Source organism: Gymnoscopelus braueri (assembly GCF_963280865.1).
Source record: "Gymnoscopelus braueri genome assembly, chromosome: 11".
Lineage (NCBI taxonomy): Eukaryota > Metazoa > Chordata > Actinopteri > Myctophiformes > Myctophidae > Gymnoscopelus > Gymnoscopelus braueri.
This window is the reverse complement of record NC_137613.1, coordinates 6,916,585-6,935,910: the sequence shown is the minus strand read 5'-3', so window position 1 is coordinate 6,935,910 and position 19,326 is coordinate 6,916,585. Positions and strand designations below refer to the sequence as shown.

The 19,326-nt window shown below is 39.0% G+C and overlaps 2 protein-coding genes across 4 annotated transcripts in view; both read right to left on the bottom strand.

Moving 5' to 3' along the window:
- Nucleotides 1-4,623, bottom strand: part of LOC308094891 (uncharacterized protein) — a gene marked incomplete at both ends in the record, with an annotated part of 20,733 nt that extends 16,110 nt beyond the window's left edge. The window contains 2 exons of the mRNA XM_080441714.1: nucleotides 665-695; nucleotides 4,535-4,623. Coding sequence (XP_080297840.1) covers nucleotides 665-695; nucleotides 4,535-4,623 — 120 coding nt within the window. The remainder of the gene's footprint in view (nucleotides 1-664; nucleotides 696-4,534) is intronic.
- On the bottom strand, nucleotides 4,124-19,326 carry LOC308095971 (serine/threonine-protein kinase/endoribonuclease IRE1-like). 3 transcript variants are annotated; one of them, XM_080443167.1, is made up of 10 exons: nucleotides 19,219-19,326; nucleotides 16,401-16,482; nucleotides 14,228-14,325; nucleotides 10,031-10,098; nucleotides 9,065-9,617; nucleotides 8,796-8,959; nucleotides 8,486-8,712; nucleotides 7,941-8,082; nucleotides 7,146-7,279; nucleotides 4,124-6,432 (listed from the first exon to the last, which is right to left on the bottom strand). In XM_080443167.1, exons 5-10 carry the CDS (start codon nucleotides 9,606-9,608, stop codon nucleotides 6,231-6,233), a joined length of 1,413 nt encoding a protein of 470 aa, XP_080299293.1. In that variant the 5' UTR covers nucleotides 9,609-9,617; nucleotides 10,031-10,098; nucleotides 14,228-14,325; nucleotides 16,401-16,482; nucleotides 19,219-19,326; the 3' UTR covers nucleotides 4,124-6,230. The 3 variants fall into 3 exon arrangements, with proteins under 3 accessions (XP_080299293.1, XP_080299295.1, XP_080299294.1); XM_080443169.1 differs by having other exon boundaries at nucleotides 14,232-14,325; XM_080443168.1 differs by lacking the exons at nucleotides 14,228-14,325; nucleotides 16,401-16,482; nucleotides 19,219-19,326 and having other exon boundaries at nucleotides 10,031-12,005.

Here is a 19,326-nt window from a genome sequence, read left to right as displayed (position 1 = left end):
GTTAAAAAGGGAGGGTGTTAGTACCCGTATCTTCCGTATTGTTCAATAAAAAGGATTTTAATCCCATCGGCGGCCATATTTTCATAGAGTTATAGTGTATCAGAGTGCAATACACATCCAAACCGATAGGGTCGCGTAGTTAAAAGATATGGAGACAATTATGAAAAAATGGCCACCAATCGGTTTAAAATGCTTTTTATTGAACAATACGGAAGATACAGGTACTTAGACCCAGGCGTTTCAACTTGTTACATCCATGGCCGTGGGGTCAGTACTTTATATTTGAAATCTGAAGGTTTATGTAGATGTACGGGTTGTAAATGGAGAAATTTCAAAAACCAGAAACAAGTAGCGCCATGGCGCTTGTGACAGACGAGCGTCATGTAAACCATGGCTAGTACTTTTTAAGTACATTTAGATGCCAATACTTTTGTACTTTTTACTTCCGGACTTTTACTTGTAACAGAGTATTTCTACTAAATTGCAGTATTGATACTTTTACTTTAAGTAAATCATTTTGAGTACATTTTCCACCACGTACTGCACTTGAGGAAGTAAAGTGACAACAACCCTGTAGTTAAAGAGTGTTATAGTTCATATCTGACAGTGTTAGTTAGTGTTAGTTAAAGACAGTATTAGTTTCTCTGTGTTTTATAGTTCCTACCTGACAGTGTAGTCCTGGAGGATGAAACATGCTGAAACACCACACTGATAATAAGGCTTATAAACTGTTTATATGGGTTTATATATCAAAGTAAATCACTGATCAGTGCTTTAGTTTAGAGCTGCTGATCAGAGAGTTAAAAACATCCTGTGGTTCTTCTTCTACTACTTCACCTTTTTCCTTCTTTCTTGTTTTGGTGTTGTAGCCACAGGTTGTACAGTTAAAGAAGTGCAATGCTGCCCCCTATAGGAATACTGTGGAACTCTTTGGAAGACAGACCTGTAGAGAATGTTTCAGACAGCTGTTCACTTAGAGAGAATATAGGGGGTCCTTGAGGGGGTTCCAGGGGGTCCCCAGCAAAATGATTGATAGTTAGGAACCAAATGGACCCATAAGGGTCTGTAACTCTCAGAGAGTGTATAAATGGAACCAAATGGACCCATAAGGGTCTGTAACTCTCAGAGAGTGTACAAATGGAACCAAATGGACCCTTATGGGTCTGTAACTCTCAGAGAGTGTACAAATGGAACCAAATCGACCCTTAAGGGTCTGTAACTCTCAGAGAGTGTATAAATGGAACCAAATCGACCCTTATGGGTCTGTAACTCTCAGAGAGCGTACACATGGAAATGGACCCTTAAGGGTCTGTAATTCTCAGAGAGTGTACAAATGGAACCAAATGGACCCATACAGGTCCATTTGGTTCCATTTGTACACTCGCAGAGTTAAATTAACACAGAGGATTTTACTGTGTAAATTGGGGTCCCAGAAATAATCATGGCATCACATGGTTTAATAATGCATATCATAGTGGGGGTCCTTGAAATGAAAAAAGAAAAAATAAAGAATAAAAGACATCAAAGAGTTTGAGAACCACTGGTCTAAATAACTGCTGCCTCTCATTGATATAATTATAGATTTATTACAGAATGCTGTTTGCTCTGTAAATACATTTCCACACTGATACAGTCTGTCTGGATGTTCACCCTACACTGTAGGTGAACTGGGATGTTTATCTAAACATGTACAGTAGGTTTAGAAAGATAATACCTCAACATAATTCTACATATTGGGCTAATTGTTTTGGAAACAAGAATCTTAGTGTGTGAGAGTGTGTGAGAGTGTGTGTGTGTGTGTGTGTGTGTGTGTGTGTGTGTGTGTGTGTGTGTGTGTGTGTGTGTGTGTGTGTGTGTGTGTGTGTGTGTGTGTGTGTGTGTGTGTGTGTGTGTTGCAGTGAGGGAGACGGGAGGTGTGCAGACAGAGCGTACCAGTGACCCAGACAAAGTGTTCTTCTACCAGACCTTCTGCCCTGACTGTCTGACCATGATCTTCCAGGGAGCGACCACTGGAACCCTGGGAAGATACCTGCTCTACTACAGTAAGAGAGACACACACACACACACACACACACACACACACACACACACACACACACACACACACACACACACACACACACACACACACACACACACACACACACACACACACACACACACACACACACACACACACACACACACACACACACACACAATGATCTACCAGGGAGCTCCCACTGAAGCCCTGGGAAGATACCTGCTCTACTACAGTAACACACACATTTAACATCTGTATTTGTGTTCACATTTAACAAGAAATTCTTCAACACAAACAATAGTAGATGCTCAAACTCAACAATAAGTATTTCAGGATACAGATCACAGATACAGGAAGCATCGTCCCCTCCATATGTGGCGACTGCCAATTAATTATCACAGACACTAAACAGAATTTAGCCAATGCCTTATCAGCTCTCGGCTTTGGACATTCCTGCAATCTGCAGGCCTCTCACAACTAATTTATGGACATTACCGAGGCTTCCCACTTCCAAAATGGTCACTTCTCTACTGTCCTTATCAACAACATATCCACACACACACACACACACACACACACACACACACACACACACACACACACACACACACACACACACACACACACACACACACACACACACACACACACACACACACACACAGGTTTAAAGTTTAACATTTTACAAATTGCATTCATAAACAAGCCGTCCTAAAATGTTTATGTCCTCATCATACAAACGTGTGTGTGTGTGTGTGTGTGTGTGCGTGCGCGCGTGTTTTAGGAAGAGAAGGTAAACACCAGAATGTGGAGGAGTTGACAGCTGCTCAGGAGTCAAACAAGAAACAAGCTGAATGTCTGAAATTTGAAGTCACTCGTCACTTCATCTACAATGGGAAGACTGGTATGTGTTATTACTGTCATAAAACATGTTTCTGATGCTGTCACTCACAGTGAAGGTCAACAGTTAAATAACAAAACAAATATTCATATAATAAACATATGATATGAATTTGCACTCTCTCTCTCTCTCTCTCTCTCTTCTCCTCTGTAGAGTTTTGTCCAAAGAAAGAGGAGAAGAAAGAGGAGCCCAAAGAGGAGGTGAAAGCTGTGGAGTCGTGAGGAGGATGTAGAGGCTCAATGTACCGTACACTGAAGGTTGTGGGTTTGAGTCCCCCCCCCCCACACACACACGTAATACACCTGAAATAAAAACAATTATGTTTCATAATCCATTCCCTTTTGTTGTTGTTTTTTTTTCATTCAGATGTTGAAGCATCATACTGTTACTTTATAGAGTTGGGAATAGGCTTCTATGAAATGGTTTAGTATTGTTTGTGGTATAGTAGTAGTAATAGTAGTAGTAGTACTACTACTATATACTGACCAGCTCTTTCATAAAAAGGAAAGACATGTTCTTGTGGGACACTAATTTCATCCAATCAGCAGAGTGAACCCTACTAGGCTCATTTGTCAGCTTAAATTTTAAAGTGCTTCATTTCCAATTTCACTTGTTTATCCTGTATGACTTCTCTCTCCTGATTGAATCAAATTGTTATCCCGTCCTGAACATGTATTTTGTTCACTAAAGAACTATTACTTTAACACTCTATAGCAATCCTTACTATTAGAATATAGAGCCATTTAACTCTTATTTAAGTGTTTTGTTTTAGCTTTGTCCATTTATTGCAGAGCTGTGTCCTAACATCTGAGCCCTGTTTTCCTAAGAAGCTGTTATGAAAGATTAATATCTTTCTATAAAGAAACAATATCACTGGATATGATGTCTCAACACAAGACATAAAGATTAGATTAATATCTCTATAAAGAACACCATCACTGGATATGATGTCTCAACACAAGACATAAAGATTAGATTAATATCTCTATAAAGAACACCATCACTGGATATGATGTCTCAACACAAGACATAAAGATCAGATTAATATCTCTATAAAGAACACTATCACTGGATATGATGTCTCAACACAAGACATAAAGATCAGATTAATATCTCTATAAAGAACAATATCACTGGATATGATGTCTCAACACAAGACAATGACATTTAAGGAAAAAGCAGAGTCACACACTCATAGCCACGATGCAATGACATTTTATTTAAAAATCCAGTGTTTTGGCAAAACATATTCTTTAATGTATTAAAACTTTCAACCTTTTTTGGTCCTTATAGGCAAACATTTGACTTATTTTCCCTCAAAGGTTTTAAGAAATAGGAGAAAAGCTCACAACACGGCAGTGCAACGTGTTGTGAGCTTGTAGATCGGCTATTTTCACCATGTGACACTTGTACAACCAGTGGCGTTCCCAGGAATTACGTTTAGGGCAGGCGAGATTTTTTTTTCTCCCCCCCCCTCCCCCCCTCCGAAGGCGGGGGGGGACTCGGGGGAAAATCGCGGGGGAAACAAGTTAACAACAACACTACACTGACTACAAAACTGAAAAACGCTAATAAAAACAATATGCAAGTATAATCAATGTATGTATTGCGCTGGTCCTGGCGCCGCCAAGGTCTTGGCAGCGGTGGTGAAAGGTAGCGTCCTCTGGATGAATCTCTTCTTCAGCGGTGGTCTCTTCATGTTGTAGTTTAGTAATGAATGGCTCAAGCTGCTCTCAGAGCCCCTTTTATGCCAGGTGAGTACAGGTGATGGCCCAGACCCCCAACCCTGGCACCCCATGCCCATGGCATGAAGACATTTGCATCACTATAGGCGAGGGTCGCTCTGCTGAATGGATAGTGTATTGGCTGTCTGGCGGGCTAATGGCCCGACAGACAGTTTTCTGTTTGGATTCTTTTTCACTGCCGGTTTCTCACTTTATTTTCTAGGGGATGCGAGATTTTAGTTGGGCAGGCGGCCGCCTGCCTTGCCTCTATGGTGGGTACGCCACTGTGTACAAGAGAGTATAAAATAGAGTTTAAAATGGTTATGGGACATGTCATCTCACCAGATCTCACAGACTATATGGAGGATAGAACACAACTGCGTTGAGGTTCAGGGAGGAATGCCTTCAATCAGATCAACACCAAGAGAACAGGTTGATTGTCCTAAACTCCAATTAAACACCTGGTGTGGGGGATCGAGGGGCATCAACCCTGTCAGGACGTAGAAGGGGGTACGAAGCCTAAAATGTTTGGGATTATACAAAGTATACAAAGTATCAAAACAATCAACTAAAAAGTAAAGAAAAGTCAGAAATAAACAGCAGAGCCTGTAATATAGTCTTATCAAAACAGTACATATTTATAAGACCAGAAACCACAATACATTCCTAGTTCCAGAAAAACCTGAGGCGGAATAGAACAGTGGATCTCAAATTGTGGGTCGGGACCCCCAGGGTGGTCTCCAAATGATTTTGGGGGTCCACAGATGATATGCTTAATGTGCGATTTTGTTTTCTCAACAATAAACAAACCAACATACAGTATAAGTGTAAACAGGGTATGTGCATATTTCTAAAGTGACAATTTAAGGGCCTTTAAGACCTTTATAATACTTCTCAAATTAAATTCAAATATAATCAAAATAATATATATATTATTTGGGGGGGTTGCGGCCTGGAAAGTTTGAGACACATTGGAATAGGCACATCAAGGCACATTAAACAATACCAATACAATGTAATGTATCGTCACTGTCGGGTGGATAACTTGTATATTAAACAATAAACATTACATTTCAGGAAATGGAAATAATAACTGGTGATTATTAGTCACAAGCTCTTGTTATACCGTTCTTTGGTTAAATATGTATAAAACCAGACAGACCACTTTCAACCTGGACTCTCTATTTTGGACATGTAATTAAATGAAGAATTTTCAAATTCCAAAACCTTCTACAAGCTCTACAAGCTCTTTTTTTTGTTTTACTTTTTTCTAAATTAGCGTATCGCTGGGTATATAAAAATGAAAAGATGAAAATTAAGGATATGTAAATATTGGAAAACCATCCAGCACAGTGGCCTTGAGACTGGGAGGCTGGGGTTCGATCCCCGGCCGGGTCATACCAAAGACACAAAAAAAAAGAATGGAACCCAATGCCTCCCTGCTTGGCACTCAGCATCAAGGCTTGAATTGGGGGATAAGTCCCTGTGACATACTAGCATCATGTCCAGAGGATGTACTTGTACATCAAACTGCCTCACGCTGCAGAAACAGGAGAAAGGCTCCTGCCCCTATGGGCATGACTTAATGGTTTGTGGATGCAGCACTGGTGCTGACTGCTGATACTGTGACTGCTGATGCTGTATCTTCTTCGTTCAGGAAGATGTCAAACATTTCCTTCAGGGCGGGCCTGGAGTTCCACTCTTGTTCTTTGGCAAACTTGTAAACGTATCCAAACAGAGCAGGAAACATCTCCATCAGGTTGATACCAGCTGCAGCCTCTGGACTGTGAACACAAAGCAGTGCTCAATCAAATCACTACTTCTGATGGTGACCACATTCACAACTATAGTGATACTATCATACTACCACAATAAATTAAATTCAATTAAAATCATATCACTATGGCTGCCATATGGTCTGATGTCTGCTTTTATAAATAGTAAAATTCATCATTTAATTCAGCTCTAATAGACAATATTCAATAGACCAGTGGTTCTCAAACATTTTCATGTCATGGACCCCCAAATTGATTGATGTATTTGGCCGCAGACCCCCATGTGAAAATATTGTTGTTGTTAAAATGTTTCAAAAATATCCAAATCTTTAAAAACAGCAGATCTACAAATGGTTGATTTTGATGCTACTGTATATCAACTAATCATCAACTATATCAACACATTTTTATGGGGACCCCCTGGAACCCCCTCAAGGACCCCTGCAATAGAACCATTGCAATAGAGTTCACTTTGAGAACCACAGTGTTCACTTTGAGAATCACTGCAATAGAATGTATGAGACATCGTTGTTGTTTTGTTTTTTAATCATCCAGAGAAATGCTCTGAGAAGTGCTCCACACATTTAGAATATTATTATTATTGTGACATGGACATCACAAATTACATTGGACAAACCAACCAGATGTATTGTTTGAGTGTAATGGCACGAGTGCTAATGTTCAACACCGGTTTGTGTTTGTGTTGATGTAATTTAACTTACTAGTGTTCCTGGAGGTTGCGTATGAAGCGCAGCAGTCCAAATAGGTGGTCAGAGTACTTCTTCGTGCCTTTCTTCACCTTAAATATATCCATCTCCTCAAACAACTGCCTGGTCTCATCCTTGGCATCTCGGAACTGGAAAAACACAGACAGTAACTTAAAGATAACTGGAAAAACGCACAGTACTAAAAACACTAAAAACACACAGTACCACTTAAAAACACAAGAGTACAACTTAAACACACAATACAACTTAAAGATCAAATGGACTTGAGAACATAATGATGGATGTGAGCATGAAATTATGATTTAGCTACTTTAGAAAGGTTTATTTCTACTAGTCCATACCCGGTCGACGCATCCATGGGGGGATATGCGCACATGATCTGGCAACCCGGGAGGCAGTTCGTCCCATAGCTGGGCAGCCCCGTAACCATGGCGACAGTGTATTACACAAAAACGCTAATAAACAGCTGAGATTTGGTGATATCGAAAAACGGGCTTCGCTGTTAGGTGCACATGGTAATGGTCAATGGCTGTGTGCAATTTCGGATCAATTGCTCCAGCCGCTGAGGAGAACTGGGCAGAGCAATTTTGGCCTCACCAACCATGACACCATGACAGAGGTTTGTCAAATTATAGGAGGATATGTCGTAAAAAAAATGGCATTTAGAGGCATTAAAATGCATTTAAAGAGAAATAAAGAACAGAAGGAATAACATTAAGAATATAAAACAATAAAGGTAAAAGTGTGGTCATACAGTTTTCTCATATTATTTATTAGTAATAAACTAACCTTTTGTTTCCATGCGTTGAACTGTCCCTGCTCAGCATGCTGCTTATCATACTTCTCTAATGCAGGGATGAGGTCCTTTCCAGCTTTTCGAAAATAATCAACTTCCTTTTCATTTCCAATCCTTCTCAAATACTCCACTCTCCTAGGAATAAAATAGTGAAAACATGAGCCTAGTCTTCATGTGTTCCTCTGTGCAGACTTTTCTATCCCTGTGGACCTGCCATGTGTATCTTTTTTTTACCTGTGCAGTTACTTTCTAGCCTATGTGTTATTATTGTTATTATGTCTAATCATGCACCTGCCACTATGTGGACCTATAAGTACCAATGAAAAAAACCTATGCAAAAACAAATGTCGCGTAAGTTACATATCTACAACTATAAACCAGTGATGTGACAATAAAGTAGATTCTGATTCTCTTCAAACATATTGGTTATATATGAGTACCTAACTGTCTGATCAAACAGATTAACATAATATGCTGAAATAGTGTTTATAGATCAATGAATGAATGAATGAATGATGTGTGGATCAAAAACACGTACCGTGTGTTTGCCCAAAAGAAGGGATGAGCCAAGCATTGCTGCACTGTAGGTCTTTTCTCTGGGTCTCCCTGGATCATCCACTCAACGAGATCCTTAGCAACCACATCAACAACATGATCCAGTTTGGTTGGCTTGTTTTCCTTAATGTTGGATTCACATTGTTGGATGTTGTCGCCAAAAGGATGGTGTCCTCCAGAAAGGATGTAATATATCAACATCCCGGCCGGCTTAAGAATGAGCATGAAAATTAGTTAAGACATTTTTATGTATTTATCATGAATTCAATTGTTCTCACAGATAAAAAACTAACCTGGATATCAGTGCTTCTTTTATATTTGATTGTAAAATTGGTATCCAAGGTCTCTGTTGCCATCCAGCCTCGTGTTCCTGCAGGACTTGTTTCATAGGTTGATTCTCCTTCGGCTATTTGTCGGCTTATTCCAAAACCTGCCAATCTTGCCTTGCCTTGACTATCTGCGGGGAAAGTTGGTATATCAAATAATAACAATAACAGGTTTTGGATTAAAATAATTAAACATAGTTCCTTATAATTCTAATATTATTTGCTTGTTTTCTTACCAATCAAGACATGTTGAGGCTTGATGTCCCGGTGGAGAATTTTTCTATCCTGACAATGAAGAATTTTTAAGCTATTGAGGACCTGTTCCGCAAGCTGTTTCCTCTCCTGTTCTGGAAGTTCAGTGATGTATTCTTCCAGTGTGCATTCACATAACTGAAGAACAAGGTACCCATAGTCCTCATCCTCTACAAAGTGAACATATCGTACAATCGAAGGATCATCAAGCTCTGGAAGACGTAGATGTAGTTCATCATTCTCCAGGTCGCCGTACAGGTCGCAGGTTTTAGACATTCTCTTAACTGCAACTTCAGTGCCATCATCTCTTAACCCCAAGAAGACCTCACGTCCATCACTTCCCTGTGCTATGCGGAATTCTTTACCTTTCCCAAACACAAGACCCTGAACTTTGTTAACTTCACTGTCATCCATTTTTACAAGCTTCTCTAACTGAGGCCTCCATCTTTTACTGACTGGGAGCCATTTTCGTGGTATTGTTGATGTACTAGCATCGGGGTCATCTCTCAGCTCCTTAAGTGTCTCCATGGTTGATTCCTGGTACAAACAGAGGGTGTCAACATCTCAGCTTCATTCTCTTAAAGCTTTGGTTGTGAAGAGACTAAACACAACCTTTAGTTAAGTTACACACATCATGGAATGGAATACAAATTAACCTCTTAAATCGTATTTATATTTTGTCATACGATGGTGTCGTGCAGCGAAAATAGCCGATCTACAATCTCGAAAACGTTTGAGGGTTTGCACCTACAGTATAATGACAGGCCCAACATAAGGATGTCAAGATTTGTTTTGGAATAACAGACACATAGGTCAATGAAAGTAAAGCCATACACATTAAATACTGCTACTATGCATAATATTACATTAGACGGAACACCACACATTAACTGATCAGGCTTTTATGAAGAGGATCTGTACAAATATCTAAATGTAGCATAAGAACATACCTGTGATTTGAGATTCCACAAATTGTCCACTAGATGGCGAACTTTAACCACCTAAGAGAACAACAGAGCTAGGAGGGAGGAAGACAGAAATACAACAATTAGACGTTTACTACTGTACTGAAATACAAATGTAAACACAATGTAACGATGTGACGCTTTGTGTTGTAGTTTGGTCTGTTTTTCTACTTTTGTGTGACACTGGAGTATGATGAAGTAGGGCATTCATTTACCAAAAAACGTAAAAAGTTGAAATATGGAGATATGAGGTTTTTGCCTGACAGCATCGATAAATACTATAGCAGCAATAGTCATAATGTACAGATACCTTGTATACAGTACATTGTGCAATATCGGTTTGAGCAATCTGTACATGGAGTTCAAAAAAAGTTATAATCTATTGCTCAAGGAGAAGGAGACAGTGTAGAAGAGACAGACAGACAGACAGTAGGACAGCTAACAAACAGACAGTGTAGGACAAACAGACAGACAGTAGGACAGCTAACAGGGAGACAGTGTAGGACAGACAGACAGACAGACAGACAGACAGACAGACAGACAGACAGACAGACAGACAGACAGACAGACAGACAGACAGACAGACAGACAGACAGACAGACAGACAGACAGACAGACAGACAGACAGACAGACAGACAGACAGACAGACAGTGTAGGAGAGACAGACAGACAGTAGGACAGCTAACAGGGAGACAGTGTAGGAGAGACAGACAGACAGACAGACAGACAGACAGACAGACAGACAGACAGACAGACAGACAGACAGACAGACAGACAGACAGACAGACAGACAGACAGACAGTAGGACAGCTAACAGGGAGACAGTGTAGGAGAGACAGACAGACAGACAGACAGACAGACAGACAGACAGACAGACAGACAGACAGACAGACAGACAGACAGACAGACAGACAGACAGTAGGACAGCTAACAGGGAGACAGTGTAGGAGAGACAGACAGACAGGTTAAAACAGCACATTTTAACAACAAGACCGTTCAAAGTGCCTAATAAAAGAATACAGGGAAGGTGGGCACTAGGGAAATCTGGTCACCATCTTTAGTAAGGGTAAGTGTCTTGCTCAGCGACACTTCGACACATTGCTGAGAGCCAGAGGTAACTTAATACATTTACTCAAGTAGGCCTACTGTACTTTACTTTAACGGAGTATTTCATATTTTCAGTACTTTTACTTCTACTCCACTACATCTCAAAGGCAAATATTGTACTTTTACTCCACTACAATTATTTGAAAACTTTAGTTACTAGTTACTTTGTAGATTTTGATTATTATTAACATACATCAACTTCTTCAGTGCTATATACATTTTGGCCATTTGAAAATAGCACATCTACAAGCTCACAATGGGTCGCGATGCGACGCATTGTGAGCTTGTAGATCTGCTGTTATACATTTGAAAACTTGTGAAATGGGACATATTCTGCATAATGAGTACTTTCTACTTTTTGTACTTTAAGGACGTTTTGATGCCAGTACTTTTGTACCTTTACTCAAGTACATTTTCAATTCCGGACTCTTACTTGTAATTTCTATATTGCAGTATTGATACTTTTACTTTTTGAATACAAACATTTGAATACTTTTTACACTACTGCTGAGAGCTAGAAATGTACCTGGGACCTAAAAGAGTGTGTCAGAAATGGGATCAACCTGCAAACAAATTGATTCCCAATCTGGGAACCCATCGCCAAATAAAAAGGAAAAACAGCGCCCTCTGCTGTTGTAGCTCTGAATCTGTTCTTGAGAGATTAATTGATTCCACCCTAGAAGGCTTCTAATCCCATATCCCGGTGTGACATTCATTCCGCTGTCATTGGCTAGATCAGGGTCTTCAACAGGGGGCCCGGGACCCCTATAGGGGGTCCTCTGAATTACTACAGGGGGGCCACCAAACCTTTGTGTGATAGAACTTTTTTTTTTACATTAACCACTTGAACCCTAGCATCCCTATTCTGAGGAGAACTTTAGCCAAAAATAGCAGATCTACAAGCTCTCAACGCCTCGCACTTGCGAGGCATTGAGAGCTTGTAGATCGGCTATTTTTGGCAAAGAGGTTTGGTAAGTACAAAAGTATTGGTATCAAAATGAACTAAAAGTACTAAAGTAGAAAGTACTCATTATGCAGAATGTCCCATTTCCCAAGTTTTCATATGTATAAAAAGTATTAAAATCTTTTGAAAATAGCAGATAAGCTCACAATGCGCTGCGTCGCGACGCATTGTGAGCTTGTAGATCGGCTATTTTCAAATGGCTGAAATGTATATAGGCCTGAAGTGGTTAATGTATATTTTGTAATAATAATCACAATCTACAAATAACTAGTAACTAAAGTTTCAAATAATTGTAGTAGGAGATGTATACCTAAAATGTTTACTAATTGTGTAAGTACAGTACTTAAGTACATGTACTTAGTTACTTTCCACCACTGGGTGTAGAGGGGTAAAAAGAGTAGACTATGTAAAAAGTGAAAGGTCAAATTGACTAAGTATTGAGGGTTTAAGTGGTTACATGTCTGAAAAACACATTAATATGAATCCAACACAACACTGATGATAGTGCTGTCATAGAGACACACAGGGACTACAAAATTCACGCCCACAATTGAGACAGTGCATCCACGCAAGGTCCGTTAGAACGATGTACTGCTGCTGTAAATGCAATCTCTATGAGAAGATATGAGAGTTAACCTACTTTTTAAATGATCCTGCATGAACTGGAGACGATATAGAGTTGAATAAAAAAGATGTTTCCAAATGTATAGAGTGTCATTATCAACATAGCTTCTTGTTTTCTCAATAGCTGATGTGTTTCACATTTATATTACCCATAATGTTAACACAGCAGAGGGGAGACGGCAGAAAGACAAGTTGTTACATTTCAGTGACATCACTGTCTTTATGAGCGCAGAGCGCCGACTGTAAATAGGGGAATTCTCATCCCAATCCCTCCTACTGACTTTGTTCATGTCTATATTTTGAACATCTCACAGGCTTATATATATTTTCTACCTACCGCGGAGCTCCGACGGTACATGAAAAATTAAAACGTGTGGGTTTACCGCTGTTGTATTCACTTGCCTGAATGTAAGTTGGGGAAATAACCCGACTAAATGGAGGAGTGACATATCCCGACATTTTCAACTACTGAATTCTCCAGGTTAATATACAAATAGTCTTGCAAGATACTTTTTGGATAATTGTCCAAAAATAAATAGCCTATAGCCTACTAATGAGAGACAAACGTATCTGGGTATTGAAAACCTCAAGGGATGCGTCAGTGACGTATATACCATGCGACCACTTAAACTTTAGATTTCAGATGCTAGAACTTGGAGTATTTTATAGTATATTGTGGGTTTTATATTGAGATGGCAGGTATGTCACATTAAAAAAGACAAGTCAAACAAATGGGACGCTTTATTAGAACACAAAAAAACTCAAAAAAACAGCCTCAGTAGTCAACCAGTGAAATTACGGTATTCTATGATGCCTCTTATAGAGATTGTATTGACAACAGCAGTACATCATTCTAACGGACCTTGCGTGGGTGCACTGTCTCAATTGTGGGCGTGAATTTTGTAGTCCTTTGTAGTGTCTCTATACAGCACAGTGCTGTCAAATACACAAATCCAGCGACCTCGGAACTGTCGGACCCACCTTAAGGTGTCTTTCACTATAGTACGCCTAATTGTACTGTATGCTCACACTGAGCACTATAACTATAAAGATAAATATAACTATATCATTCACCATTGTATAATTTTTTTATAGTCGGTGTGAACTCTGCCATCCACTTGACTTAGAACAATTTTTAAAACTATATTTTTATAGTTATAGTTATAGTGCTCAGTGTACTGTTAAAGGCCTTAGGCGGCGTAAAATCGACTAAATATATAGTCTATTAGATAGACACATTTAATAACAAAGTCTCTATTGCAGATTCAAATATTTTTAAACAATTTAAATGCACATTTTTCATGTTTGCACCGGTCTGAACCTTTGGTTCATTGTGAAATTGCACTAAACTAATGGTGCCTTATAGGATAGTAGGTTACTGTACTAGGAAGCAGGATAGAAAGACTTATAATAGTACAGTAGGATGTTATTAATCAGTACATATTTTAAGCTTCATACATGATATTATTGATCAGTATAAACTCACCTACTCAAGTAGAAGTCTCTAGTTGAGGAGAGAAGAGAGAAGTGACAAAAACAGGAAGGAGACGTTTTATAGTTCTGATGATTCTGACCACGTCCAGCCTACACACACACACACACACACACACACACACACACACACACACACACACACACACACACACACACACACACACACACACACACACACACACACACACACACACACACACACACACACACACACACACACACACACACACACACACACACACAAAAGGTTAAAACAGCACATTTTAACAACAAGGCCGTTCAAAGAGCTTAATAAAAGAATACAGGCAAGTACTGTACTTTACTGGAGTATTTCCAATTTTCAGTACTTTTACTTCTACTCCACTACACCTCAAAGGCAAATATTGTACTTGTACTCCACTACAATTATTTGAAAACTTTAGTTACTAGTTACTTTGTAGATTTTGATTATAATTACATACGTCAACTTTTTCAGTCCTATATACATTTTGGCCATTTGAAAATAGCCGATCTACTGTAAATCTGCTGTTATACATTTGAAAACTTGTGAAATGGGACATATTCTGCAAGATGAGTACTTTCTACTTTTGGTACTTTAAGTACATTTTGATGCCAGTACTTTTGTACTTTTACCCAAGTACATTTTGAATTCCGGACGTTTACTTGTAACAGAGTATTTCTATATTGCAGTATTGATGCTTTTACTTAAGTAACAAATTTGAGTACATCTTCCACCACTGCTGAGAGCTAGAAATGTACCTGGGACCTCCAGGACCTCCAGAGTTCTAGGTGGGCTCACTAACCATTCAGCTATGGCCGCCCCAAAATGCTTGGAAGTGGGATCAACCTACAAACAAATTGATCTCAGCCTAGAGGGCTTCTAATCCCATATCCCGGTGTGACATTCATTCCGCTGCCATTGGCTAGATCAGGGGTCTTCAACAGGGGGTCTGGGACCCCTATAGGGGTCCTCATAATTACTACAGGGGGGCCACCAAACCTTTGTGTGATAGAATTTTTTTTTTTACATTAACCACTTGAACCCTACCCTGTTGTAACAATTTGCGTGTGATAATATAGGGGTCCACATATTCAATGCATGATAACTACCACTAAGCTACTCGTCTGCAATGGTTATCATGCCAAATTGTGAGGTAGAATTTGCCGAAATGTACAGCATGTAAAAAAAACCTCATACCTAGCTTTGCCCACCACCCATTTGAGAACCATGGCTCAATTTTAGGGCCCTGCCTCATGTTATCACATGAACATAATAGTGTTTCTGACTGTATCTCTAGAGTTATAACCACATGTTACCACTCAAATTAAAGCTTAGAATGGTGAGTTTTCTATAGCCATTAGGAACATGTTGGTTAATGCCACTGCCGACGGGACAGTGCTCGAGGTAGTCGAGGACCAGTAGTGGAAAAAGTAATCACATTTTTTACTTAAGTAAAAGTATTAATACTGCAATGTAGAAATACTCTGTTACAAGTAAAAGTCCGGAATTCAAAATGTACTTGAGTAAAAGTACAAAAGTATTGGCATCAAAATGTAGCAAAAGTAGAAAGTACTCATTATGCAGAATGTCCCATTTCACAAGTTTTCAAATGAATAAAATGTATTAAAAGATCATTTGAAAATAGCAGATCTAAAAGCTCACAATGCGTCGCTTGTAGATCTAATATTTTCAAATGGCAGAAATGCATATAGGGCTGAAGTGGTTAATGTATATTTGGAATAATACTCAAAGTATAAATTATCTTTTACAAATTGCAAATTATATATTTATAAATAGCTTATATTTCTACAAATCATAGCATATGTATTTAAATGCACACTTACAAGTTACAAGTAAGTTTGCAGATAGGAAAATACATTTGTAAAAATGTTCTTAAAAAAGCGTGACGTTTGTCTCAAAATGATGTAACAGGAGAAAAGGAATGTATGTGTGTGTTGGTCTACTCACAAATGCAGACTCAACAATTGACACGCAGAATTGATTATTTACACATAATATTGTTTGTGCACACACAAGTGCCGTATAATACATCTTTGTAAAAATTACAAATTCATATACACAGTAGGATGTTATTAATGTTATGTTATTAATCAGTAAATAGTTTAAGCTTCATACATGATATTATTGATCAGTATAAACTCACCTACTCAAGTAGAAGTCTCTAGTTGAGGAGAGAAGAGAGAAATGACTCAACCAAGAAGGAGACGATTCTGACCACACTCAGCCTGTACGCACGCACACACACACACACACACACACACACACACACACACACACACACACACACACACACACACACACACACACACACACACACACACACACACACACACACACACACACACACACACACACACACAGTAGACAAAGGGTTAAAACAGCACATTTCAACAACAAGGCCGTTCAAAGAGCTTAATAAAAGAATACAGGGAAGGTGGGCACTAGGGAAAACTGGGCACCATCTTTATTAGGAGTTAAGTGTCTTGATAAGCGTCACTTTGACACATTGCTGAGAGCCAGTGGTAACTAAATACATTTACTGGTGTTAGAGGGGGAAAAAGAGCAGACTAACGGACACAGCAGAGAATGTAAGGCAGTAGAAATGGAGTGCAAGAAGATCTGCCTCAAGCTCTATGCCAAGAAAACAAAAGTATCTGTATTTAACACAGAGGACATCATTGCCACTGCTGACGGGACAGTGCTCGAGGTAGTCGATGACCAGTGGTGGAAACAGTAATCACATCTTTTACTAAAGTAAAAGTATCAATACTGCAATGTAGACTATGGACATCAGTTAACTATGCTGATATGTTGGACATCAATGACTCACAACTTATTAACTGCTTATTTGAAAAAGATGTATTTAAACTGGCAAACTATCTGGAGAAAGCCTGGGATATGAGGAAAAAAGCATTGTACAGCCAGTAGGAGACATGTAAATCATGTTATGTTTTGTTTTGTTTTGTTTTGTTCGGTCGGTAATTGTTGTATATGATCAGCAATACCGGTAACCAGCATATGAAACTATTTTTGTGAATATTGTAACTGTCTGAAAAGGTGTCATATAATCCCATGAGGGATGGGCCACGAGGTGGCATGACACTTAAATAAAATAATTCATTCATTCATTCATTCATGTAGAAATACTCTGTTACAAGTAAAAGTCCGGAATTCAAAATGTATTTGAGTAAAAGTACAAAAGTATTGGCATCAAAATGTACCAAAAGTAGAAAGTACTCATTATGCAGAATGTCCCATTTCACAAGTTTTCAAATGAATAAAATGTATTAAAAAATCATTCGAAAATAGCAGATCTACAAGCTCACAATGTGTCGCATCACGACACATTGTGAGTCTGTAGATCTGCTATTTTCAAATGGCAGAAATGTATACAGGGCTGAGGTATATGTATGTTTGGAATAATACTATTTTTACAAATTGCAAATGATATATTTATAAATAGCTTATATTTGTACAAATCATAGCATATGTATATAAATGCCAACGTACAAGTTACAAGTAAGTTTGCAGATAGGAAAATACATTTGTAAAAATGTTATTAAAAAAGCGTGACGTTTGTCTCAAAATGATGTAACAGGAAAAAGTAAGTAAAAAAGTAAAAAATGTGAGTACTTCTTCCACCACTGCTGAGAGCTAGAAATGTACCTGGGACCTCCGGGACCTCCAGAGTTCTAGGCTAGACTAACCATTCAGCTATGGCCGCCCCATAAGTGGGATCAACCTGCAAACAAATTGATCCCAGCCTAGAAGGCTTCTAATCCCATATCCCGGTGTGACATTCATTCCGCTGACATTGGCTAGATCAGGGTCTTCAACAGGGGGTCCGGGACCCCTATAGGGGGTCCTCAGAATTACTACAGGGGGGCCACCAAACCTTTGTGTGATAGAATTATTTTTTTACATTAGCCACTTGAACCCTAGCATCCCTATTCTGAGGAGAACTTTAGCCAAAAATAGCAGATCTACAAGCTCACAATGCCTCGCACTTGTTGATAAACACCATAAATATTCACACAATTGAAATGACAAAGCCTTGATTTACAAAGCCTCAATTATGCAGATCTGCATGGAGCAAAGGCAGATCTACGGCCCAGATAGTTTCAATGTGATCATAGCCAACCTGGAAGGCCGTTGTTGTACAGGAGAGGAGAGAGGTATGTTTCCTGGTCTAAAGTGTCATTCACACTGAGCAGCACTATAACTATAACGATGACTATAACTATATCCTTCACCATTGTATTTTTTTTATAGTCGGTGTGAACTCTGCCATCCACTTGACTTAGAACGATTTTTAAAACTATATTTATATAGTAATAGTTATAGTGCTCAGTGTACTGTTAATGGCCTTATGCGGCGTAAAATCGACTAAATATATAGTCTATTAGAGAGACACATTTAATAACAAAGTCTCTATTGCAGTTTAAAATATTTTTAAACATTTAAAAGATAACATTCTCCATGTTTGCGCCGGTCTGCACCTTCGGTTCAGGAGAGTCACCACATTGTGAAATTGCACTAAACTAATGGTGCCTTATAGGATAGTAGGACAGTAAGTTATACTGTACTAGGAAGTAGGATAGAAATATGTATAATAGTACAGTAGGATGTTATTAATCACCAGTAAATATTTTAAGTGTGGCCTGTACAGTACATGACATGGCTCAAACAAAATATCTGTTTCAAATAAACCGCATGTGTTTCGACTCAGCCAGCCAGAAGAAGAATGCACGAGTCGCAACACGTCGGTTGTTCCTCTGGGAGAGGGGGATTTTTTTTTTAAAGACTTCAAGTGCCGTTTTCTCTTTTGAGCCGTGCTCCTAGAAGTATTTTTATTTTGTTCTTGGAGTGTTGCCACTCATAAGCAAGTTGAGTAGTACAAGTACAAGACTCTGCAGAAACAAAATGGTTGTTTGACTCGAGAGCAAAACAATCAAAGTTACCTGGTAGCAGGAGCAGTTGTGTAGTTGTTTGTGGTGTTTGTCTAACAGCCAGTCAGTGTCTGTTGGAGTGAAGTGTTGATGTCTGTGTGTGTTGATAAAAACCCTATT